General features: G+C 44.7%; 1 protein-coding gene across 1 annotated transcript; it reads left to right on the top strand.

Annotated features, from left to right (window-relative positions):
- The first annotated feature begins 1,472 nt into the window (after window positions 1–1,472).
- LOC138363321 (uncharacterized) lies at window positions 1,473–27,326 on the top strand. The gene is made up of 4 exons (XM_069322341.1): window positions 1,473–1,515; window positions 1,755–2,114; window positions 26,320–26,469; window positions 26,596–27,326. The coding sequence occupies exons 1-4, from the start codon at window positions 1,473–1,475 to the stop codon at window positions 27,324–27,326; spliced, it is 1,284 nt and encodes a 427-aa protein (XP_069178442.1).
- The last annotated feature ends 516 nt before the right edge of the window (window positions 27,327–27,842 follow it).

The following is a 27,842-nucleotide window of genomic DNA, read 5'->3' on the forward strand; positions in this document are numbered from 1 at the left end:
AGAAGGGTCTCGACAGCCTGGGAAGGCGGCTCATCTAGGGGAAGGAACACCCTGACTTCAAACCTCCGCTGCATCGCGGCCATTACCCACTTTTGGGACGGGCTTCAGGAGTCAACCTCGAGGAAAAAATCCGGAGTTGGAGCCCTCTAAAGCAGTTCGTTGTTGACTTTAGCCTCGTTCTGGCAGCTCCTGCGACGGTGCTGGAACCAAGTGTATTGGCGTTTGGCTTTCCATTGCTCAATTTCAGCAACGTAGAGACACGGGGGAACTGCTGCATGGGTTACAGCTTCTCCTCCATATTGATCTACCCAAGCCTTGCATCCTGGAGGGGACACTCCAGCCTCGACAACCAGAGCACAACTCCGTAGTCTCCTGAGACTGCAGGTTGCCTACTACTGCTACTATTGACAAATTTTCGTCATTTATGGAGAGAGGGAGACGAGGAAAACTAGGAATATGAGGCGGCATTGTTAATGAGTGTGTGAGGAAGTGGGAAGTGTGTGAGGTAGCAGGGAGTGAGTCTAGGACAGTCTCCTCCTCACACATGCCCTGAACTCATAGTTTTTCCACAATCACTTGTGGACACTCAATTCTATTTCTTTAGTTTAAATAATTTAAAATGTACCTCATACCCATCCTGTGAGCGGTAATTGACACCATACCCATCCTGTGAGCTGTACTGGACCTTATACCCATCCTAAAGGTGGTATTAGATCACATACCCATCCTGTGAGCTGTACTGGACCTTATACCCATCCTAAAGGTGGTATTGGATCACATACCCATCCTGTGAGCTGTACTGGACCTAATACCCATCCTAAAGGTGGTATCGGACCACATACCCATCCTGTGAGCTGTACTGGACCTAATACCCATCCTAAAGGTGGTATTGGACCACATACCCATCCTGTGGACCGTAGTGGAAGCCGGTACTGAGACGCACAATGGGCTCAGGAGCTGAACCCTAATGCCACCTTTTCCAGGGAAACTTGCAGCCACACATTACAAGGTAAATTGCCTGGCCGACTTCCCGAGCCGAGAGACCCCTTATGTGCTGTCTTCCGGGGCGAGAATTATCTTACAATTGGTGTCGAATCTTGGCAGCATTTAGCGAATTATTTTAGATTTAAAATTGTTTCTTAATGGATTAAATTTTCCGAGAACTACTGAATGATTTATTTATCGATAAATCATGTTGTTTGACATTTTTTTTAATTCAGGCTAAGATTGCTTCTCTTTAGGCAATGACTTATGAAGCATTTTAGGTAATTACTTCCGAAACCTGTACATCTCACCGTTATCGTGAGATAACCATTGTTTATCTTTACTCACCTTTGTTTAAATTTATGAAATGTTTTTCGAGCTTCGAAACTTCCCAACCCGAAATTATTATTTTTGTAAGCACCTCAAAGTGCTTCGGATCTCACAAACTGTTTAACACATGAACACAAGTCCACTGTGATTGACGAAAGATGTACGGGTTTCGTATATGGTTGTATAGATGCTTGACGAGCGGTAAACATGTAGTTTAAAATGTCGTTTGTTGACTGGTATTAACAAAATCGAAATGGAAGAAGAAGAAGAAAAGTAAAAGATAAAAGAAAGAGAAGAAGTAGAAGAAGAAGAAGAGGAGGAAGATAAAGAAGAAGAGGAGGAAGATAAAGAAGAAGAGGGGGAAGATAAAGAAGAAGAGGGGGAAGATAAAGAAGAAGAGGAGGAAGATAAAGAAGAAGAGGAGGAAGATAAAGAAGAAGAGGAGGAAGATAAAGAAGAAGAGGAGGAAGATAAAGAAGAAGAGGAGGAAGATAAAGAAGAAGAGGAGGAAGATAAAGAAGAAGAGGGGGAAGATAAAGAAGAAGAGGATGAAGATAAAGAAGAAGAGGAGGAAGATAAAGAAGAAGAGGAGGAAGATAAAGAAGAAGAGGAGGAAGATAAAGAAGAAGAGGGGGAAGATAAAGAAGAAGAGGATGAAGATAAAGAAGAAGAGGAGGAAGATAAAGAAGAAGAGGAGGAAGATAAAGAAGCAGCCATGTTAGGAGAGCGAGGCAGCCTCCAGGAGACAACAGCAGGGGTGAAGACGTCCGCCCCAAGATACTACTCTCCCTCCACCCACTGTAATATTCTCCAGCCCCGCTCCCCCCTTCACTTACCTCAACACACTACATCAACCTATATTCATCTTATATATATATATATATATATATATATATATATATATATATATATATATGTGTGTGTGTGTGTGTGTGTGTGTGTGTGTGTGTGTGTGTTTGTGTGTGTGTGTGTGTGTGTAAGGATGTATGTTTGTTTGAGTGTTGTTGGAGGTCAAAGGCTTGTGGCTAGCGTCATCAACCGTGGAGGGTGACTTGTGGTGGCTGGGTTTTGGTGGATAGTTATGGAGACGGAGGGGGGGGGGGGAGTGTGGGTCAAATGTGTGTACTCACCTATTTGTGCTTATGGGGGTTGAGCTTTGTCTCTTTGGTCCCGCCTCTCAACTGTCAATCAACTGATGTACAGGTTCCTGAGCCTACTGGGCTCTATCATATCTACACTTGAAACTGTTTATGGAGTCAGCCTCCACCACATCACTGCCTAATGTATTCCATCTGTTAACTACTCTGACACTGACAAAATTCTTTCTAACGTCCCTGTGGCTCATTTGGGTACTAAGTTTCTACCTGTGTTCCCTTGTTCGCGTACCACCAGTGTTAATCAGTTTATCCTTATCTACCTTGTCAATTCCTCTGAGAATTTTGTAGGTAGTGATCATGTCTCTCTCTACTCTTCTGTCTTCCAGTATCGTGAGATGCATTTCACGCAGCCTTTCCTCGTAACTCATGCCTCTTAGTTCTGGGACTAGCCTAGTGGCATACCTCTGAATTTTTCCAGCTTCGTCTTGTGCTTGACAAGGTACGGGCTCCATGCTGGGGCCGCATACTCCAGGATTGGTCTTACATATGTGGTATACAAGGTTCTGAATGATTCCTTACACAGGTTCCTGAAGGCAGTTCAGATGTTAGCCAGCCTCGCATATGCCGCAGATGTTATTCTTTTTATGTGCGCTTCAGGAGACAGGTTTGGTGTGACAGCTCTCTGTCCGTTTCATGAAGGACTTCTTCTCCCATTCGGTTTCTTGAGTCTGGCCTTCTGTTTCCACCGCCTAGTTTCATTATCTTACATTTACTCGGGTTGAACTTTAGTAGCCATTTCTTGGACCATTCATTCAGTTTGTCTTGTAGCCTCATACTATCTTCATCTGTCTTAATCCTCTTCATAATCTTTGCATCATCAGCAAACAATGAGAGAAACGGTTATATACTTTTTGGGAGATCATTTACATATATCAAAAATAGTATAGGTCCAAATACTGACTCCTGCGGGACTCCACTTGTAACGTCTCGTCAGTCTGAGACCTCACCCCTCTCACTGACTCATTTCCTTCTGTTACTTAGGTACTCCCTTATCCAGTGGAGTACCTTTCATTTCACTCCAGCCTGCATCTCCAGCTTGTATTCGGGCCTCTTATATGGTACTATGTCAAAGGCTTTCTGGCAATCCAAAAATAGTCAGTGTGCCCCAGCCCTCTCTTTCTTGCATGATTTGTGTTGCCTGGTCATAGAATTCAATTAATCCTGTGAGGCAGGACTTTCCTTCCCTGAACCCATGTTGATGCTGTGTTACAAAATTCTTTCGCTCCCGATGTTCCACTAGTTTTTTTCGCACAATGTTCTCCATCAGCTTGAATGGTATGCAATTTAAGGACACTGGCCTGTAGTTCAGTGCCTTCTGCCCATTACCCTTGTAAATTGGGACTACATGGGCCATCTTCCCAATTTTTGGCTGTTCTCCTGTTACCAGTGATTTGTTATACACCATAAAAAGTGGCAGGCATAGAGCTTCTGCTCCTTACTTTAGTATCCATGTTGAGATTCCATCTGGGCCTGATGATACAGTGAGGAGGGCAATGTATAGTGAAGGTGTTGAAAGTGATAAAGACAGTATGTAGGTAAGGTTGATAAAATGAAGATAGTGTGCGGTGCGAATAGTGATAATGGTCATGTGTAGTGTCGATAGTTACAGTGAATAAAGTGTGTAGTAATGATGGTGACAGCCACGAGGACTGTGATGTGAAGACTGGATACAACAGCGAAGATTGTGAGTCCTGAAGATGTAAACACAAGACAACACTTTGTTTCCAACTTCACAACATTTAAAGTGTCAATTCACACATTACAAGTCTCCCTCACACTCAGGGTGTACAACACCTTCAAGAGCACCACAACACACCCTCCACGGTGGAAGCTGCCGCTGCACCACACCTCCACACACACACAGGTCGCGACAAGTGGGTTGTCGCCGCTAATGTTTTAAAAGCAGCTTTTCCGGAATGATTTCAGTAGGCATTACCGGTGTGCCGCGGCGCTCACTGGCGCGGCTGGTGTGGGCTCTCTCCCGGGATTTACAAGAGCAAGGGATGTGTATCGACTTTACCAGAGTGCGTTGTTTCCCGGCGGATTTAAATGTGAATTTTAAATGCGTATAATTTGTTAAAATTGTTTAAATAAACGTCATTTATGCAGATTTGGAACGAGCTCCTATAACATTTTCCAACTGTAAATTATCATATAACTCCCCTGCGCTTTAGATAATTCAGATTTAATAATTTCAAGTGATAATTTAGATTCTTATTGAGTTCATTTTAAAATTAAAAGATTTTAGCACGCTCTTCTGGTTAGCAGCGTCTCCAGTCTCCAGCGTCTCTCCGTCTGCAGCGACCCTGACCGGCCTATGACACCCACACACCCCACTTGTGTCACACAGAAAAGTTGGGCGAGGCTAGCCCCAGGCATCCGGTCTCCTACAGTGGAAAGAGACAGAAACACAACGACAAACACACACACACGTATTGCAATACCAACAACGTATTGCACGGTCAGGTATCCACATACCAGATATGTTAAAGTATTCAAGCTCCAAAAATTAATGTTGCATTTGGAATTTCATCATTGTTGCCTTTGCAACCATTCTCTTAAGAACACGTTCGAGCGAAATTCTGTCTCATTTCCTGTTCTCCAACACGAGGCCAAGAAGGATTTGATCTTCAGTAATTAGTAAATAAATTGGATTGTCGGGTCCATATTTTAATGTGATCTTCGGGTCAGTGAGCACACTATGTTGTCTCCCACAAGTGGAAGGTTTTGAGTGTAAAGATCTCCTGGTCTCCCCGGGGGGTGTCCTTCCACGGGGTGTCCTTACACGGGGTGTCCTTACACGGGGTGTCCAGGTGTATCAGGTGTGAGGAAGGGAGGGAGGGGTGTATGATGAACGGGGGAATATGATGAAGGGGTGTATGATGAAAAGGTGTATAATGAAGGGGGTGTAGGATGAAGGGGGTGTACGATGAATGGGGGATGTATGATGAACGGGGGGTGTATGATGAAGAGGGTGTATGATGAAGGGGATGTATGATGAAGAGGGTGTATGATGAAAGGGGTGAGTGAGGAATGAGGGTAATATGAGGAAGGGAGGGGATTAGTATCAGGGGGTTATGAGGGGAGGGAGGGGGAAGGGAAGGGGAAATTATGAGGAGAAAGCACCAAGTCATTACGACTATATAGCACAGTGAAGGGGTCAGGATAATGATTTGGGATGGGACGGGGGGAAGGAATGGCGTCCAACCACTTGGACGGTCGGGGATTGAACGCCGACCTGCATGAAGCGAGACCGTCGCTCTACCGTCTACCCCAAGTGGTTGGGTGAGAGGGGGGAGGGGGATTAAAGGGACGGGCTAGGGGGGGGGGATTTACTCCGTCTCTGTACTAGACAAAAAATGTTTAATTAAGTCTGACTTTTAATTTCGCAGTTCTCTCTTTGATTCATTTTTCCTGCCTCTTGAACCTCTGCTTACACCTTCCCTGTCTTGTTCCTGTCTGTCCCCTCTGTCTCTCTGTCAGTCTACCTGCCTGTCTCTCTGTCAGTCTACCTGCCCGTCTCTCTCTGTCAGTTTATCTGTCCGTCTCTCTCTGTCAGTCTACCTGCCCGTCTCTCTCTGTCAGTCTACCTGCCCGTCTCTCTGTCAGTCTACCTGCCCGTCTCTCTGTCAGTCTACCTGCCCGTCTCTCTCTGTCAGTCTACCTGCCCGTCTCTCTGTCAATCTACCTGCCCGTCTCTCTCTGTCAGTCTACCTGCCCGTCTCTCTCTGTCAGTCTACCTGCCCGTCTCTCTCTGTCAGTCTACTTGCCCGTCTCTCTCTGTCAGTCTACTTGCCCGTCTCTCTCTGTCAATCTACCTGCTTGTCTCTCTCTGTCAGTCTACATGAACGTCTCTGTCTGTCAGTCTTCCTGCCCGTCTCTCTCTGTCAGTCTACCTGCCTGTCTCTCTCTCTCTCAGTCTACCTGCCCGTCTCTCTTTGTCAGTCTACCGCCCGTCTCTCTTTGTCAGTCGACCTGCCCGCCTCTCTCTGTCAGTCTACCTGCCCGTCTCTCTCTGTCAATCTACCTGCCCGTCTCTCTCTGTCAGTCTACCTGCCCGTCTCTCTCTGTCAGTCTACCTGCCCGTCTCTCTGTCAGTTTACATGCCCGTCTCTCTCTGTCAGTTTACCTGCCCGTCTCTCTCTCTCTCTGTCAGTCTACTTGCCCGTCTCTCTCTGTCAGTCTACTTGCCTGTCTCTCTCTCTGTCAGTCTACTTGCCCGTCTCTCTCTGTCAGTCTACCTGCCTGTCTCTCTCTCTGTCAGTCTACCTGCCCGTCTCTCTCTGTCAGTCTACCTGCCTGTCTCTCTCTCTGTCAGTCTACCTGCCCGTCTCTCTTTGTCAGTCTACCTGCCCGTCTCTCTTTGTCAGTCGACCTGCCCGTCTCTCTCTGTCAGTCTACCTGCCTGTCTCTCTCTCTGTCAGTCTACCTGCCCGTCTCTCTTTGTCAGTCTACCTGCCCGTCTCTCTCTGTCAGTCTACCTGCCTGTCTCTCTCTCTGTCAGTCTATCTGCCCGTCTCTCACTGTCAGTCTACCTGCCCGTCTCTCTTTGTCAGTCTACCTGCCCGTCTCTCTCTGTCAGTCTACCTGCCTGTCTCTCTCTCTGTCAGTCTACCTGCCCGTCTCTCTCTGTCAGTCTACCTGCCTGTCTCTCTCTCTGTCAGTCTACTTGCCCGTCTCTCTTTGTCAGTCTACCTGCCCGTCTCTCTTTGTCAGTCGACCTGCCCGTCTCTCTCAGTCAGTCTACTGCCTGTCTCTCTCTCTGTCAGTCTACCTGCCTGTCTCTCTCTCTGTCAGTCTACCTGCCCGTCTCTCTTTGTCAGTCTACCTGCCCGTCTCTCTTTGTCAGTCGACCTGCCCGTCTCTCTCAGTCAGTCTACTGCCTGTCTCTCTCTCTGTCAGTCTACCTGCCCGTCTCTCACTGTCAGTCTACCTGCCTGTCTCTCTCTGTCAGTCTACCTGCCCGTCTCTCTTTGTCAGTCTACCTGCCCGTCTCTCTCTGTCAGTCTACCTGCCCGTCTCTCTCTGTCAGTCTACCTGCCCGTCTCTCTCTGTCAGTCTACCTGCCCGTCTCTCTCTGTCAGTCTACCTCCCCGTCTCTCTGTCAGTCTACCTGCCTGTCTCTCTGTCAGTCTACCTGCCCGTCTCTCTCTATCAGTCTACCTGCCTGTCTCTCTCTGTCAGTCTACATGAACGTCTCTCTCTGTCAGTTTACCTGCTCGTCTCTCTCTGTCAGTCTACCTGCCCGTTTCTCTCTGTCAGTCTACCTGCCCGTCTCTCTCTGTCAGTCTACCTGCCCGTCTTTCTCTGTCAGTCTACCTGCCCGTCTCTGTCTGTCAGTCAACCTGCCCGTCTCTCTGTCAGTCTACCTCCCCGTCTCTCTGCCTGTCTCTTTACCTACCTCGCCGCCTTTCATTCTGTCTATATCTCAGTCATTCTCTTTGCCCGTTTCTCTGCCTGTCTCTTTGTCTTTCTGTCTGTTTATCTTTCTATCTCTGCCTGTTTTGTCTGCCTATTGTTATTATTATTATTATAATTAATTATTATAATTAATTATTATTATAATTAATAATTATTATAATTAATTATTATTATAATTAATTATTATTATAATTAATTATTATTATAATTAATTATTTTTTATTATTATTACACAGAGTAATCACTCTGACATGATGCATCAACGAGAAAATACGTAAGAGTTGTGATAAGGATTCGAACCTGCGCCGTGGATAGTTCCCACACAGACACACACACACACACACACACACACACACACACACACACACACACACACACACACACACACACACACACACACACACTCACACACACACACACACACACACACACACACACACACACACACACACATACAAACACACACACACACACACACACACACACACACACACACACACACACACACTCACACACACACACACACACACACACACACGCACACACACACACACACACACACACACACACACACACACACACATACAAACACACACACACACACACACACACACACACACACACACACACACACACACACACACACACACACACACACACACACATACAAACACACACACACACACACCCCAGATAACCAGCAAGATGACTTCAAACTATGAAATCTCAAACTACGATGACTTCGACACAGACATGATGGAAAGACAGAATTTTTGGTTCATGATAGTAAAAAAAACACCACCTCAACAACCAGTTGCCACGAGAGGATGGCTAACGAGCAGTTCTTTGTACTGCGATCTTACATCTTTTGACCTCATCCGACCCTGTTTATGTTGAGGAATTTTAAGTCAACGATTGACTTTGTCCGGTGCCACAGCCACCAATAAAACTGTTAAAAATAGTTCTTGCAGCAAAAAAATATGAGTTTGCATTTCCGGATCGCTGGCTCTCATCCGTGGAGGCTCTGATGGGCCGCCAGTTGAAGGGGGGGAGGGGGGGGATGGTTGATACATGGTTGATGGTTGATGGTTGATGGTTGATGGTTGGTAAATGAATAAGGGAAAGTTGACCGTCCAACCTTCCTTCCCTGCTCTCTCTCTCTGTCTGTCTGTGTTTCTCTCTGTCTCTCTCTGTCTCTGTCTCTGTCTCTCTCTCTCTCCCCCTCAAATACAATTGCTTGTATTAAGAGCAGGCAAAGGCGAGCTGGAACGTGCTATAACTACAGTTCGCGAATAAGAATTGCAACACCAAGGCGAAAGCCCTTTTGTGCCCGACCTTTTCATGTTGTTTATTTTATGGAGTTAAGAGGAAGGTCGAAAAGCGTTAAGGGGGAATGTCAGTGATTGATCCGATAACTGACGCCGGGTGTGTTTGTGTTGCGAAGAGGGAGAAGGGGAGGGAGACGGAGAAAGAGAAGGAGAGGGAGAAAGGGAGAGAGACGGAGAAGGAGAAGGAGAGGGAGAAGGGGAGAGAGACGGAGAAGGAGTTGGAGACGGAGAAGGAGAGGGAGAAAACAGACAGATAGGAAGATAGGGCGCGAGACCGAGAGAGAGGAAGCGACTAGTTGGACGTAGGAAGAGAGAGGAAGGGGGGGGGGAGGAGAGAGGAAACTAAAGTAAGGAAATAAGGGAACACGAGATAATGAGAGAGGGAGAAAGAGCCGAAGTGGGAAGAGAGGAACTAGAAAGTTAATGTAGAAAGAAAAGCTCACATATATCCTCTCACTCCATCTCTCCCTATCTTCCCCACATTCTGCCCCTCGCCTCACTTCTAATAAAACTGAGGGGAAGAGTTTATCTTTCATCCTCCCGGACAGAATGTGAGAGAACATGTCTGGATGTGAGAACATGCAGACATGTTACGTGAGGGCAAGCGACGGTAAAGCGGCTTAGGTAAATAAAACATGGCTTGGCCGCTCCGCAGAGTTTATCATTCATACCGTGTGGCGTAATACTTTGTGTGCAGCAGGTGTGGGGAGCCTCTGACACACTCCCGGTGAAGTATATATTATTTCTCAACCACCAAACATCGTGGTCGTCACACCTTCCTTCCCCCATTTCTCTCTCTCTCTCTCTCTCTCTCTCTCTCTCTCTCTCTCTCTCTCTCTCTCTCTCTCTCTCTCTCTCTCTCTCTCTCTCTCTCTCTCTCTCTCTCTCTCTCCCTCTCTCTCTTATGGTAGTATGGTTGGTGGTCGCCATAATTCAAAAGAGAACAGCGTGCAAGCCTCACATTCAGACCCCCACGACAAATTTTGCCACTGTCCGCCAGGGACACAGCTACATGTTTTCAAACCTATTTTTTTCTCATAATAATATGCACCATTATTCTCTAAGTCTCTGGAAAATTAACATAAATCTTCTATTGTCAAAAATTTTCATAAAACAGACCATTCTTCCGCTGACAGGGTGTTGGAGACGAGCTATTGGAGACGGGGTAGCAGGAAGACATCACAGTAAGATTTCAGAGTTTCAGGTAATACTTTCAAGACAAAATCATTCAGAACCTGTTAAGTGCCATTCATGTCTGAAGTGAGCAGTCATCGGGATTTGACTGATCCATCCCATACCTTAGCTGGAGACGTGTTGCTGGCCAGACCCTTATGACGACTTAACCCGTATGTTACTTATGCGTGTTACTTCACCCCATGCCATTGTTTCCTTACTCCTGTGCCTGTTACTTTTATCTTGGTGGTTGTTACTTTCCCCTCCTCTGGTTATTACTTTTCCCTGTACTTGTTACTTTGTCGCTGCTTTTGTTAGTTTGTCTCTGCGATTGTTACTTAGCCTCATCTACGCCAGGAGATGCCAGTAAGCGTAGAAAATGACTCCAAAAACTCCTTCTCAGGTTCACAACACCGACCACGTGTTAGTGTTTGTAAACACGGCTATCACCGACCGCATGTTAATATTTGTAAACACACTGCCAATGTTTACAGAAAAATAGTGAACTTTGCATGTTTTCCCGAATTTTTAAACTCTATAAATGACGCCACAATATTGTTTCAGCCACACCCGGACACGGAAACAGACGGACACGTACATTCCCCTCAGTTTCAGCCACACCAGGACACGGAAACAGACGGACACATACATTCCCCTCAGTTTCAGCCCCACCCGGAAACTGAAACAGACGGACACATACATTCCTCTCAGTTTCAGCCACACCAGGACACGGAAACAGATGGACACATACATTCCCCTCAGTTTCAGCCCCACCCAGAAACTGAAACAGACGGACACATACATTCCCCTCAGTTTCAGCCACACCAGGACACGGAAACAGACGGACACATACATTCCCCTCAGTTTCAGCCCCACCCGGAAACTGAAACAGACGGACACATACATTCCTCTCAGTTTCAGCCACACCAGGACACGGAAACAGATGGACACATACATTCCCCTCAGTTTCAGCCCCACCCAGAAACTGAAACAGACGGACACATACATTCCCCTCAGTTTCAGCCACACCAGGACACGGAAACAGACGGACACATACATTCCCCTCAGTTTCAGCCCCACCCGGAAACTGAAACAGACGGACACATACATTTCCCTCAGTTTCAGCCACACCAGGACACGGAAACAGATGGACACATACATTCCCCTCAGTTTCAGCCACACCAGGACACGGAAACAGATGGACACATACATTCCCCTCAGTTTCAGCCACACCAGGACACTGAAACAGAGGGACACGTACATTCCCCTCAGTTTCAGCCACACCAGGACACGGAAACAGATGGACACTTATCATTTATGTGTCACTCGCTCCCTCAGACCCGCATGTCCACGGTAATCTCATCAAGCAGACTGACGTCAGGGCCGTCTACTAATTACGAAAACAGTATGTTCTGCTGATCAACGGCACAGTGCTCGCCAGAGTCACAGTCTGATACACAGTGGTACAGCATCTCACAAACCGTTACAGCATCCCACAGACTGATACAACATCCCACAGACTGATACAGCATCCCACAGACTGATACAACATCCCACAGACTGATACAACATTCCACAGACTGATACAACATCCCACAGACTGATACAGCATCCCACAGACTGATACAACATCCCACAGACTGATACAACATCCCACAGACTGATACATCATCCCACAGACTGATACAACATCCCACAGACTGATACAACATTCCACAGACTGATACAACATCCCACAGACTGATACAACATCCCACAGACTGATACAGCATCCCACAGACTGATACAACATCCCACAGACTGATACAACATCCCCCAGACTGTTACAACATCCCACAGACTGATACAACATCCCACAGACTGATACAACATCCCACAGACTGATACAACATCCCCCAGACTGTTACAACATCCCACAGACTGATACAACATCCCACAGACTGATACAACATCCCACAGACTAATACAGCATCCCTCAAACTGATACAACATTCCACAGACTGATACAATATCCCACAGACTGATACAGCATCCTACAGACTGATACAACATCCCACAGACTAATACAGCATCCCTCAAACTGATACAACATTCCACAGACTGATACAACATCCCACAGACTGATACAGCATCCCACAGACTGATACAACATCCCACAGACTGATACAACATTCCACAGACTGATACAACATCCCACAGACTGATACAGCATCCCACAGACTGATACAACATCCCACAGACTGATACAACATCCCACAGACTGATACAGCATCCCACAGACTGATACAACATCCCACAGACTGATACAACATTCCACAGACTGATACAACATCCCACAGACTGATACAACATCCCACAGACTGACACAGCATCCCACAGACTGATACAACATCCCACAGACTGATACAACATCCCCCAGACTGTTACAACATCCCACAGACTGATACAACATCCCACAGACTGATACAACATCCCACAGACTGATACAACATCCCCCAGACTGTTACAACATCCCACAGACTGATACAACATCCCACAGACTGATACAACATCCCACAGACTAATACAGCATCCCTCAAACTGATACAACATTCCACAGACTGATACAATATCCCACAGACTGATACAGCATCCTACAGACTGATACAACATCCCACAGACTAATACAGCATCCCTCAAACTGATACAACATTCCACAGACTGATACAATATCCCACAGACTGATACAGCATCCCACAGACTAATAGAGCATCCCTCAAACTGATACAACATCCCACAGACTGATACAACATCCCACAGACCGATACAACATCCCACAGACTGATACAACATCCCACAGACTGATACAACATCCCACACACCGATACAACATCCCACAGACTGATACAACATCCCACACACCGATACAACATCCCACAGACTGATACAACATCCCACAGACTGATACAACATCCCACAGACTGATACAACATCCCACAGACTGATACAACATCCCACAGACTGATACAACATCCCCCAGACTGTTACAACATCCCACAGACTGATACAACATCCCACAGACTGATACAACATCCCACAGACCGATACAACATCCCACAGACTGATACAACATCCCACAGACTGATACAATATGCAACATATTGACTTAACATTCCACAGTCTGTTTAAAAAGGAAGTAATGGAAACAACAGTTGGAAATGTAATATAGAAAGTACAGGATACATAAACTTGTAATGGGGGGGGGGGACGTAATGGGAATATGCACATGTAATCCTGGAAATGGAATAAGACATAATGGTAGAAATGGTTTCAATAGATATGTAATGGGAAATAAAATGTAATAAGATATTTCAAATACAAAAGCAATGGAAAGTGGAAATGGGGACGTTGAATGTAGGTTATGTAGGAAAGAAATTAATCCCATAAACAGATTTTACAGCATCAAACAAAATAACATACACGATAAACTACTCTTTTTGTGTCAAACAGTTGTAATGGGAATTATATTTTTTTCTGGAATGAATTTTGATGAATAAATCACAAATTATTTTTAATGGAAATTGTTATAAAACAGTCGGAAAATTCGTGAATTACCATATATTTGCAGCACAATCAGGAACTCGATAAACTGATTGTGGACCTTGTCACTCCCATAGTGGGACAATCAGAACAAGTGAGGGAGTCCGATGTATTGTCTCTCTCTCTTTCCCTCACATGGAGAGAATGACACCCCCCCCCTTCACTGATGGTGTGAGGGAGCTGCCCCTCTGGCTCTGACTCTCCTGCTGCGTTATCTGACACCATTCTGATGCACATTACGTATCTCAACAGTCTCATTGATCATATTTCTTCCCAAACAAAATGCTATCAACAGCAAAACTAATATTAATAATTATTATTATGACACTCCAACTCCTGAGTCGAAAAGAAACATCACACATCACATACATAAAAGTATCTATATCTATAAATGGAAGGTCTAGTCTTTGTCTGTCATATCTATATTTATATCTATATACCTATTAAATCCGTCATCGCAGACGACCAGACTCTTGCAGATAGAAGAAAAAGCCTTAGAATACCTGCTGTAATGTACACTGTACTGTACACTGTACACTGTACTGTGGTCGACAAGAGCACAGCTGCAGTGTACACTGTACTGTGGTCGACAAGAGCACAGCTGCAGTGTACACTGTACTGGGGTCGACAAGAGCACAGCTGCAGTGTACACTGTACTGGGGTCGACAAGTGTACAGCTGCAGTGTACACTGTACTGGGGTCGACAAGTGTACAGCTGCAGTGTACACTGTACTGGGGTCGACAAGAGCACAGCTGCAGTGTACACTGTACTGGGGTCGACAAGTGTACAGCTGCAGTGTACACTGTACTGGGGTCGACAAGTGTACAGCTGCAGTGTACTCTGTACTGGGGTCAACAAGTGTACAGCTGCAGTGTACACTGTACTGGGGTCGACAAGAGTACAGCTGCAGTGTACACTGTACTGGGGTCGACAAGTGTACAGCTACAGTGTACACTGTACTGGGGTCGACAAGTGTACAGCTGCAGTGTACACTGTACTGGGGTCGACAGGAGTACAGCTGTAGTGTAGTATTATTTTAATACAAATATTAATTTATTTAATCAATTCTGATGTATAATTTATATTGAATTTATATATTAATTTATTTATTTCGATCGTGAACTGTGTGATGCTAAAGTGGACTTTATGATTGAAATTCCCACAAGTCGTTATGTATATATATATATATATATATATATATATATATATATATATATATATATATATATATATATATATATATATATATATACATTCACTGTAATGTTACTAGATGTTAAGATTACAAATGATTAGTCAACACATGGGGACGCCTTATCTGTATAGTTATTATACTTATACAGATTATACTTCTGGTTGTCCTGAACAACCAGATATGAACACGTATGATCACACCACACCCATACTCCTGGTGGGGGGGGGGGGGAGTCAGGTGTAATCACCTGTCTCGTGTTGACGTGTTGCAACAGGTGGTTGATTGGTAACTCTTCTTCCCCTTCAATTTCACCTGTCAAAGGTCACCCACAATAATAATCGTAACCAATATATGACAGTTATATCAGAGGAAAAAATTATTGTAATTTATAAGATTTAATTAATAATTACCCTGTTTGGGTGACTGGCTATGCGTCCTAACAGGTGTTCCCCCCATAACCTACTTGCCATTACTGGCCACTAATGACTAGATTTAACGGGTTGTCGGGTACAGAACACTTCCCTAAGTGTTGACGAAGCACGTGCTGACGATGGGAGCTGTTGACATCTCATAATACTACGTCTAGAGGGAAAATTGTGGAGCGTCAAGTGAGCTCCGGCCAGACTTTGTTTACATTATTATGTCGTCGGGTCGTGCGCCACTCACTCGCCCCGTGTGTCAACACCACATGTTGTCTGATCGTCAAGTGGAAGCAGAGCTCATATTTAATCTGTTTTTAGTACTGATTATTATGTTCATTCGAGGGAAATGTTGTTATGATGTTTACAGTCCATAGACTGATGTTTTAAGGAGAATTTTCAATATTATTAGCTGGTGAGTTTAATGGTGACATGTGGCAATGATATCCCCGTTTTCTTCCGAGGAAACTGTGCACTGGAATCTCGTTTTCTTTGAGTTAATTTGTTAGGAGTGAATCAACAGAAATATTATCTGCCTATTGTATTAAAAGTTAGAAAACGGTGTCGGTTTTTCCATTACATCCAGATAGCTATAGAGTCATTAGTGAGGGGGGGGGGAGGGGGGTGGACGGGGGGGGGGGGAGGGGGGGGAGGGGGGGGTGGGGGGGGAGGGGGGAGGGGGGGAGGGGGGTGGGGGAGGGGGGGAGGGGGAGGGGGGGAGAGAAAAAAGGAGTTTATCGTCCAGAATGAAATACAGAAAAAAATCAAATGAAAAAATCTGTGGTGAAGACCTGGCCCTCTCTCCTGCTGAGCCGCAAGGAAGAATGAAATAGGATCCCAGACGGTAAGATTACACTACGTATAAATTTAATTGACAGAATCTCTTTACGTTGTGGACGAAATAACAAATATTGGACAGAAGCTGTATTTGTAAATTGGAAATTATTTAATCCCCCCAAAACGATAACATTGCAGGTCCCAGAGACAGGTGAGGATGACAGCCGCGATATACCAAGTGTAAGGGAGTGAGTGACTCGTGTTCAGCTTGCACAGTTCTGTGGCAGAATTGTTCAACGTTGCAAACTGTTCTCCAGTTCTCCGGCATCCTTCAGTCTCGGGAGACTCTGGCGTTGCGCTCTGGCTGCTCTCCAGGGCACAAAGCCCGGGTAGGTCGATATGGTGGAGAAGGTGTTACCCATGCAGCAGGTCTCCCCACTCCACGTTGCTGAAATTATCCAATGGAAAGGCGACGCCAATACACACGGTTCCAGCACCGTCGCAGGAGCTGCCAGAACGAGGTCGACGTCAACAACGAACTGCCTTAGGGGCTCCAACTCCGGATTTTTCCTCGAGGTTGACTCCTGAAGCCTTTCCCAAAATAGTGGTATGGCCGCAAGGCAGCGGAGGTTTAAAATCAGGGTTTCCCTTCCCCTAGATGGGCTGCCTTCCCTGGCTATCGAGTCCTATCTACCCGGAGCAGCTGGTTTTAAGGGGCCAGAGGCACGCCCTCGCCCCTTCTCCTGTCGGTAAAAGCAATTCCGCCGGACTTAAAGACTAAGCCACCCGTGCAGGCCAGGAGTTGGACTTGGTTGTCAGAGGCTATTGGAGACGCATGCCGTATAGGAGCTTTTTATAGGTCATGGGAGCTCGTCCCCCATTACCACCCCCTGGCTATGACAACCCCTTGGAGCCAAAGGGGGGGGGGGGTAGTTGGCGCACAGAGGCATACGATAGCAAATAATAGCACGTCGATTCATTCACATTGGAACAATCGGTGTTAAAAGGACGAGGTCAAAGTAGCTACGACAGATAATTTTACGTCTGAAAGTTACGATAACATACTGTTATCTCAGGAGTTCTTCCCACTACTGGGACTGAAGGTTTGAACATGGTTTTAAGTCTAAATAATTGCTGAAAATTTCTTTATTTGCAGGGAGGAGTGTACTTCAAGACTACGTGAGACCTTTAATATAACCAACACCACTTATTCGTCAGATATGTTCTCCAATTAAATGAATTTGGAGCGGCTCGTTTACGAAGGCTGTTAAACAAATATATTAAAGAGTTTAAGACAACAATAAAATTTGTATACAGAGCCACCCATTCAGGCTTTGAAACATCTATAATAGACTCTCAAAATGTCACGAAACAATCTCTCATAAAATTCAATTATACAATTGAATTGAAAAGTACATTTATAACAAGTTTGACGGTCAACACACGCGGTATACCCACCACATTCTCCAGCCTCCAGTCATGGCCACAATGTTGATAATAAAGGCATGAACGAAACTTATTTGGATTAATAAAAAATAAAGATTATCAGTCTGATAATTATAGTTCACAATAGAACTGAAGGCGGAGTTGTAATATTGATTCATTAATGGCAAAAGGACACGAAGTACCTAAAGTAAGTCCAATTAAACTTACTTCAGGCATTGCTAAAGTCGACTGAATATCTATCGATGTCATTGATAATCAACATAAAAAAATATATTTAATAGAATTGCAGAAATGTGCAATGAATGTAAACTGATTTTTGTTGGCAATTTAATTTGCAAAATTCTAACTTGACCGAATCGCTCTTTACGAACTTTGGACAAAGTTTGCGCAATATGTTTTTTAATATTGAGCAACTGCAAGTGATAGATAATATATTCGTGAGGCAAAGATTTGGGATTTAATTTTAACATCTAGTGAGAAGTTGGTAAATTATATAATGGCGAACAATTCCATTCAAACGATCGTCTTCAAATCATATAGAATGTTCAATTTAATAACAAAGCAAATAGTAATCATCTAAAGGTACCAGAATTTTAAATTAAAATATAGCAAACAAGTTTAAATTACAGTTATATGACTAATAGCAATAGCATGGATAGAGCATGGAAGAAGGATAAGAACGTGTATAAATCATCAGTAAGTTTATATTCGTAACAGCGAAGCCCCTGCATCCATCAAACCAAAATGGCGGAATAATTAAATAAAATCTTGTCTAAAATAGCAAAACATGGCGTTTAAGCAACGAGAAAGAAAATACAGCAGGATATACAATGTTACACCATAGATCAGAGACTCACTCGTCCTGGTAAACACAATTATAAATCATTTATTTTAAAAAAATCAGCTTGACGTCGTTGGAGGGCAGTTTCGCGGAAGCAATAATCCCGCCCAATTACTGCCACATCTGGAGTCGCCGCCTGACGACAGCTGCTCAAGAAGGGTTTCGTAGAACTCTTCGTGGTTGATCAATCTTCTTTATTTCTTTTATCAAATTTGAAATATGTTCGTAGAAAGCAAGGCCGAACACATTATAGACCCGGAGTCTCAGAAACCATTTAAGGTTGTCTTCATCGAGGACCATTTTAAATAAGTAATCAAATAGTAATGGACGGAAATGTATGACACTGGTTTGAAAAAATAACTTCAGCCAAACATGAGGCTTGGAGAGTAGAACAACTCCTAGAACCCGCTCTAGGTACTATCCAGGTACAGGTTCAAGGGCCAGTCTTGTGACCAATTATTATTCGTGATTTATATAAACGACAATAAGAAAATCTGTAGGAGCAGTGATGAGGATTCGAACCCGTGTGGTAGGTGTTCCCACTCACACGCTTCTAGCCACTAGACCGCGTCATGGTATAAGGATAACAGGCTGGAGCTCTACTGAACCCACAAGGATTTCCTGAGGCTTCTACTGAAGCTAGAACAGGATTTTCAGGAAAGGAAAGGATTTTGAGCAAGCCTCAGGAAATCCTTGTGGGTTAAGTAGAACTCCAGGTTACAATCCTTATATCATGTCGTGATGTATCCGTCAGCAGCGTGTGTCTGGGAACATCCACCGTATAAATCTGCAGATCCTCTTACCCCTCATCACTACTCCAACTGATTTTCTCATTAATTGCAGTCACGTTAGTGTGATTACTCTCTGTGTATAAACGACAATGATAATGGCTTATACTACACTTATACTGTACATATAAGGGCTTATACTGCACTTATACTGTAGGTATAATGGCTTATACTGCACTTATACTGTACGTATAATGGCTTATACTGCACTTATACTGTACGTATATGGCTTATACTGCACTTATACTGTACGTATACTGTACAACATCTATATTTACCGTTAACACTAAAGTAGACAGCAAAGTTACAACACCAGTTGGGTGACAGCCACTTCAAGACTACTTAAAACACATTAATCAATTGATGTAACGAATGGAAGATAAATTTTAATGTTTATAATATAAATTAAAATATATTGGGATGAAAAGCGAAACAGCAAGCATCTGGATAAACAATACACATTTCATGAACATTATTGCAGAAAGAGGCCGTCTGAGAGGCCAAGTGCACAGTGCACTCAAGCTATATAGAAAGTCATCGAATAGAAAGACCTTTCAATTGGTGGTAGCTGAGTGGACAGCGCGTAGTACTCGTAATCCTGTAGCCCAGGTTCGATTCCCGGACCTTTGACTTTCTATCGGAGAAAGTCATTCTCCCACTGCACAGTTCAGCAGGTAAGGCCTGTACACAAGACGGGGTTGGTCACTAGTAAAACAATGTCAACAAATAAAATGACGAAGTTTTAAGGAACAATAAATTCAGTCTTAAAAGAAGAAGAAGAAGAAGAAGAAGACGAGACGACTTAATGCCGGTATTTAAGATCATTAAAATGGACGACAATCTTGAGCTCTTAAAAACTCTCATTTTACCTTGTGTAATATCGCACAAAACAATGACTTTATGGTAAGACAAATGTTTTCTGTGAAGGAAATAAATTAACTTTTACAATCACATAAAAAACTCACGGAGCAGCTTACTAAATGATGTAATTCATTGTAAGACGTTGTGAACATTATTTTAATTGAATTGACAATTTTCAATTGTCAATTGTCTTCAGATTAACTTCTTACATGGTTTCTATCACAATAAGGGTTATAAACTTCTCTCTAAAAAAGCTCTATAAACAACAGTGAGCATAGTTTAGATCTAAGGTCTATTGCTGTTTGAATTCATTTTTAATTAAATGTAATCATTTGTAGCAGACCGGGAAATTATAGGGGTGGATTATGAGAACTTTTACATCCAGGGATACTATGACGATCTTCCTGCTTATACAGTCACAGAATGTTTCCCACCATTAATGCTACTCAGTACTCCTATAGTCTTTCGAACAGAACAAATGTCTGAAATAGAAGGATTACACTGAACGTGTATATACATACACACACACACACACACACACCACACACACACACACACACACACACACACACACACACACACACACACACACACACACACAGAGGTGAGTATTAGGTGAGTACACACACACACAGTAAAACACACAAATTAGTGGTATCATTTCGCAATACTCAAAATGAACTCTCTGGAAACAGAGGTATCACAACACAGAGGTATCAACAGAGGTATTATAACAGAGGTATCACAACACAGAGGTATCAACAGAGGTATTATAAGAGAGGTATCACAACACAGAGGTATCAACAGAGGTATCATAAGAAAGGTATCACAACACAGAGGTATCAACAGAGGTATTATAAGAGAGGTATCACAACACAGAGGTATCAACAGAGGTATCATAACAGAGGTATCACAACACAGAGGTATCAACAGAGGTATTATAAGAGAGGTATCACAACACAGAGGTATCAACAGAGGTATCATAACAGAGGTATCACATAATATTTACATGTTTGACTCTGGAAGGTCAGGTCCCGAATATCTGTATCAATAAAAATATATCATGTGTAAGTTTAATAATACGCCAACCAAGGATGGCGGTCAGACGTTTGGGAGAGCCTCACCCAGCTTTGAATGGTAATTGCTGAGAGGTACGTGCCCAACATGGGCGGGTATAGGCCAGCACCAACGATACCATTAAAGTGTAGCAGACTCTAGTGGCCACTTCGATGAAAATAGTGGCAACTTTTGCACCTGGTCTCTACACTAGAAAAAGTAGAACAGAGAGCCACGTCTTCTCAGCTGAGGACCAGAGAGCCACACCTCCTCACCTGAGCACCAGAGAGCCACACCACCTCACCTGAGCACCAGAGAGCCACACCTCCTCACCTGAGCACCAGAGAGCCACACCTTCTCACTTGAGCACCAGAGAGCCACGCCTCCACACCTGAGCACCAGAGAGCCACGCCTCCTCACCTGAGCACCAGAGAGCCACATCACCTCACCTGAGCACCAGAGAGCCACGCCTCCTCACCTGAGCACCAGAGAGCCACACCACCTCACCTGAGCACCAGAGAGCCACACCACCTCACCTGAGCACCACAGAGCCACACCATCTCCTCCTCCTCCTAATCAGTCTAGCTATATTTGACACATGTTCCTGCGGCCAGCTAGAACCAACAGTCTTATGGATCAAGTAATCACTAGATGAGCCTGGATCTTGACAGGAGATATTACAAAACTCTGGAAACCGATTGCAGGTAAACTGCATATTTTAGATGCTGAAATCTTAGAGCCTCTTACCCCTCGATAACTGGTATCGTCAGTGGACGATACTTGACTTGTTGCGAGAACACGTTGCTCAGACGAGTGATATTGATGCCAGAGTGATGATCTGTGACTCATTCTTGTATGATAAAGAAAATATTTGCTCTCGTTTGTTTCCCTTGAGTTGTCTCTCTCTCTCTCCCTCTCTCTCTCTCTCTCTCTCTCTCTCTCTCTCTCTCTCTCTCTCTCTCTCTCTCTCTCTCTCTCTCTCTCTCTCTCTCTCTCTCTCTCTGTAGATTATGTTCTGAGAACACGCTGCTCCCCCCCCCCTCCCCCTTCCCACATTCCCTCCGCAAGTATTATTATTTGTACTATTATTGATAATAATAATATTATTATTATTGTTATTATTATTGATAAGAATATTATTAATATTATTGCACAAACAAATCATATTAACATGGTAGATCAATGAAAAAACCAGTTGGAGCCATGAGGGGGATTCGAACCCTGCCTCGTGATTAAGGGTGTACCTGGTGCACCACACCAGAGTGCAGCACCCGGGTACTGTGTTCACTCTGGATGTGGTGTCAGGTCGATGCTTCAGGAACCTCATAGAGGAGTCCAATTAAACCCCAGATTACATGACATATAAACATATCACGATCCAGGGGTATAAGGCGTGTGTCTGGGAGTATCCAGGGTCCAGGCGGGAGCCGGTCGGCCGAGCGGACAGCACGCTGGACTTGTGATCCTGTGGTCCTGGGTTCGATCCCAGGCGCCGGCAAGAAACAATGGGCAGAATTTCTTTCATCCTATGTCCTTGTTACTTAGCAGTAAAATAGGTACCTGTGTGTTAGTCAGGTGTCACGGGCTGCTTCCTGGGGGTGGAGGCCTGGTCGAGGACCGGGCCGCAGGGACACTAAAAAGCCCCGAAATCATCTCAAGATAACTTCAAGATAACCAGGCTCACTACACCTTCCCCGGTTGATGGAGTAGAGCTCCGGGTTGAATACCGTTTGTCCTATTACGGCCGAATTGTGGCTAGAGTCTATAGCCAGAACCGTGGTTCAGGGCGCCGCTCGACTCTAAATGATTTTTTTCGTTAATTTATTACGGTATTGTGATTGCTTTGTGTTCATTATTATATGTTATTGTTATTTTTCAGATAATGACATCATATTAAAATGATGTATTAATGAGAAAATCATCAGGAGCCGTCTGGTTCGAAGCTTAGGTGTTCAAGGTGTGCGGGTTCGAATCCTCCTCATGGTTCCTTTTGATTATATTATTATAAATTATAATTATTATTATTATTATCGCTATTGCCAATTTCGTTACAGACAACGACTTTTTATTACACTACATAGTCGTAATGGCTTAGTGCTTTCTCCTGATATATATACGTTACCTGACATTAACAAAATTCTATTTTGTTGCCTAGCTGATCAACCAGGCTGTGACTCGTATGTCAGGCTGCGAGCAGCCGCATCGAACAGCCTGCTTTATCAGACCAGCAACCAGGTGGCGAAGTCAGAAACCGGGCCTCGAGGACATTGATCCTCTGACTCTACAGGCAGGTACCTGTAGCAGGTTTCACTGATCAATGTTCCTGTTACTGCCTCTGGGAAAACGGACTTAGTACTGAAGAGGATTGACGCGTTTAAATAGATATCAAGTTAATTACAATTAACGTTAAGTTTTTAATCGTTAAAGTGCTTAACGAAGTCGTAAAGTAGACCTCTGTGGAGCCTGTTTTATTTTTTTTTTAATTTAATATTCTTCTTTGGAAGCTATGGAAAGGCGACTTATCCAGCTTATGTAAATACTGTCAATTATGTAAATTGTGTAAATTATGCTAATTAAGTGGATTATAGTAATTGTTTCCAAATCATACGTCATGATTCCTTCCTGGTGTATGTCTTTTGTATATTTATACATTATGATACTTTTCTGTTATATTCTCTCTGTCTCTCTGCCTCCTCTTCTCTCTCTCTCTCTCTCTCTGTCTCTCTCTCTCTGTCTCTCTCTCTCTCTCTCTCTCTCTCTCTCTCTCTCTCTCTCTCTCTCTCTCTCTCTCTCTCTCTCTCTCTCTCTCTCTCTCTCTCCCTTTAGTCTATATAGCTCTCCAGGTAGCTCTCTCGCTATATATATATATATATATATATATATATATATATATATATATATATATATATATATATATATATATATATATATATATATATATATACCCTAGAGCTGCCAGCTTTCTTTTCCAACGCCTCAGCGTGGCGATACAGAGAGGAAATGCACACTGCATTCAGGGTTCCTGCCCGCCATCTGATGAGCTGGAGGAACTCGACAACCTATGATAACCATCTTTGTAACCTATATGTAACTACTTTTTTGTAACAAAGTTTAAATAAAACAAATATATATGTGTACATACAAAAGAATGGGGGCGGTAGGAGAAGATAATATTAGTGTTCAGTGAGAAACCACAAGGTCTCCTCTGAATACTTTTTATTTTCTTCTCCGAGGCTATGGGTCCCCACATTGGCACCAGAGGTGGTACTACCAATTTATATATATATATATATATATATATATATATATATATATATATATATATATATATATATATATTCAGATGTAACTCAGTGGAGCACACAAAATAGCAATATGCTGACTGAAGATAAGTTACAACTCCTGCGCTGAGGTGGAAACGGAAATATCAAAACGATAACCCAAATAGAAAATGGAGTCAAATCACATTATGGAACTAAAAATCAGTATACAAGATTTGGGAACAATCATGTTGTAAGTCCTTATCTCTAAAGAATATAAACAAAGTAGTATTCTTTGTATTCTTTAGCAACTGTTACAACTGGTAGACAAATTACAGGTCAGATAACAAGAACTTTCCACACAAGAGATGCCGGACAAAGGCTGATACTCTCTATGACAAAATTGCTCTCTAGGGTGGAGTACTCTTGCACAATAACAGTTCTATTGCCCACCCGGAGAACATACAAAGATCATTTACTGTCCGAATCTATGCAATAAAACATATAAATTATCGGGACCGTTTATACACACTTGAAATCTGTGTTTTCTAGGACTCAGGCAAGAGAAATACATAATAATTTATATTTGGTAAATATTAGAATGACTGGTTCCTAATCAGTACAAAGAAATTACACCACATGAGACCAAAAGGCATTAGAAGAACAGGAAAATAACCCCCGTTGCAAACCAGAGTTGCAACAGATAACCAGAGGGGTTATCTGTTATCTTAATCAACATTAAGAACCCAAGACTGTTCAACACGATCTGTCTAAACACATGAAGCGCCGTATGATGTGATATCGGCTTCTCCAACACATGCAGCCGATATCAAACGGCGTCCAAAAGATAACTTGATAAACCCCTCCAAAAAATACCTGATTAACCTGATTAAAATGCCTGCAGTGCTTCGGTCCCTGAGCGGCTGCGTGTAACAGTCTGATTGACCAGACCATCAACCAGAAGACCTGCTCAGAGACCGGGACATCTGGCAACACTGTTCCAACTGCCACAGTGTTGCCAGGTGTCGAAGGTAAGTTTTAACGAACACACATGTAAAGTGAAGCCCCGTGACTGCTGTAATGTTAAACACAATATAATATATCCTGAAAATAAAACCCCACTTGTAGAGCCAAACAGGAGAACACTGACCTGACCTTGTTGGGGTCATCCCCGGCAATTATCAATAGACAAAGCAGTGAAAAAAATGCGAGCAGCAAAGTGGTGATATTGCCGGGTTTCACTGCTGGAACTGTCAGTTGTACAGGCGTTAGTAGTCCTCAGGTGAAAGCGATAAGCCAGAAGGATTATACAACACATGGATGGTATACGAAGGCAGGACAGGAGCTAGAGTGAAGGGGAATGGTACTCAACGACTTGGACCATCGGGGATCGAACGCCGACCTGTAAGTAGCGCTACCGTCGCTATACCGACCGCCGTCTCCCAGCGGACTAAGAGGGCAAGACAAGCTTGAGAGAGAGTCTCAGAAGGGAGACTAAATACATCCTGTCGTTAAGTAATAGACCCAACGAGCCAATTCCCAAAGAGCTGCCTATTTGTTCCACACGAGGAGCCGCAGAGCACCAGGAGAGGTACTCTGCACCTCTGAGGTAATGGGATTAGATGAGCTTAAACAAGATCACGTGTCCTGGTGGGCAAGATGGATTCCACAGGGAGAAATAATGACATGTTATTGTGTAGCAGATTGTATAGTGTGTGAGTGTCTAGCTGCCATCACCCTGGCCGTAGCTGCCATCACCCTGGCCGTAGCTGCCATCACCCTGGCTGTAGGTGCCATCACCCTGGCTGTAGGTGCCATCACCCTGGCTGTAGGTGCCATCACCCTGGCTGTAGGTGCCATCACCCTGGCTGTAGGTGCCATCACCCTGGCTGTAGGTGCCATCACCCTGGCTGTAGGTGCCATCACCCTGGCTGTAGGTGCCATCACCCTGGCTGTAGGTGCCATCACCCTGGCTGTAGGTGCCATCACCCTGGCTGTAGGTGCCATCACCCTGGCTGTAGGTGCCATCACCCTGGCCGTAGCTGCCATCACCCTGGCTGTAAGTGCCATCACCCTGGCTGTAGGTGCCATCACACTGGCTGTAGGTGCCATCACCCAGGCCGTAGCTACCATCACCCTGGCCGTAGCTGCCATCACCCTGGCCGTAGCTGCCATCACCCTGGCCGTAGCTGCCATCACCCTGGCCGTAGCTGCCATCACCCTGGCCGTAGCTGCCATCACCCTGGCCGTAGCTGCCATCACCCTGGCCGTAGCTGCCATCACCCTGGCCGTAGCTGCCATCACCCTGGCCGTAGCTGCCATCACCCTGGCCGTAGCTGCCATCACCCTGGCCGTAGCTGCCATCACCCTGGCCGTAGCTGCCATCACCCTGGCCGTAGCTGCCATCACTCTGGCCGTAGCTGCCATCACCCTGACTGTAGGTGCCATCACCCTGGCCGTAGCTGCCATCACCCTGGCCGTAGCTGCCATCACCCTGGCCGTAGCTGCCATCACCCTGGCCGTAGCTGCCATCACCCTCACCGTAGCTGCCATCACCCTGGCCGTAGCTGCCATCACCCTGGTCGTAGCTGCCATCACCCTGGCCGTAGCTGCCATCAGTACCATCGCCGTAGCTGCCATCACCCTGGCCGTAGCTGCCATCACCCTGGCCGTAGCTGCCACCAGTGGCGGGAGCTCAGTGTGGCGGTGACGCTCGTACAGTGAGGAGGTGGTTTGATCGCTCTCTCCGGCTCTCCCGCGCGCACGTGTGAATCAGTTGCACTCTCTCTAGTGCACGTGTGCACCAGTACACTCTCCCTAGTGCACGTGTGCACCACTACACTCTCTCTAGTGCACGTGTGCACCAGTACACTCTCTCTAGTGCACGTGTGCACCAGTACACTCTCTCTAGTGCACGTGTGCACCAGTACACTTGGTATGTGATTGGCACATCAAAAACATACCCCACCACATACTCAAGCCTTCCGTTCCAGACATGCCCACCACATACCCAGCCCTCATAGACATGCCCACAACATACCCAGCTCTCATAGACATGCCCACAACATACCCAGCCCTCATAGACATGCCCACAACATACCCAGCTCTCATAGACATGCCCACCACATACCCAGCCCTCATAGACATGCCCACAACATACCCAGCTCTCATAGACATGCCCACCACATACCCAGCCCTCATAGACGTGCCCAAATTTACCCCTGTC

Source organism: Procambarus clarkii, chromosome 10 (assembly GCF_040958095.1).
Source record: "Procambarus clarkii isolate CNS0578487 chromosome 10, FALCON_Pclarkii_2.0, whole genome shotgun sequence".
Taxonomy (NCBI): Eukaryota; Metazoa; Arthropoda; class Malacostraca; order Decapoda; family Cambaridae; genus Procambarus; species Procambarus clarkii.

What these genes read in the sequence shown, in the direction of transcription:
- LOC138363321 (XM_069322341.1), top strand. Translation starts at nt 1,473, where the DNA reads ATGTACGGGTTTCGTATATGGTTGTATAGATGCTTGACGAGCG. An exon ending in GTATAGATGCTTGACGAGCG is followed by an intron (nt 1,516 to 1,754) that starts GTAAACATGTAG and finishes ATAAAGAAGAAG; the next exon opens with AGGAGGAAGATAAAGAAGAA. An exon ending in CTACTCTCCCTCCACCCACT is followed by an intron (nt 2,115 to 26,319) that starts GTAATATTCTCC and finishes ATTGTGTAGCAG; the next exon opens with ATTGTATAGTGTGTGAGTGT.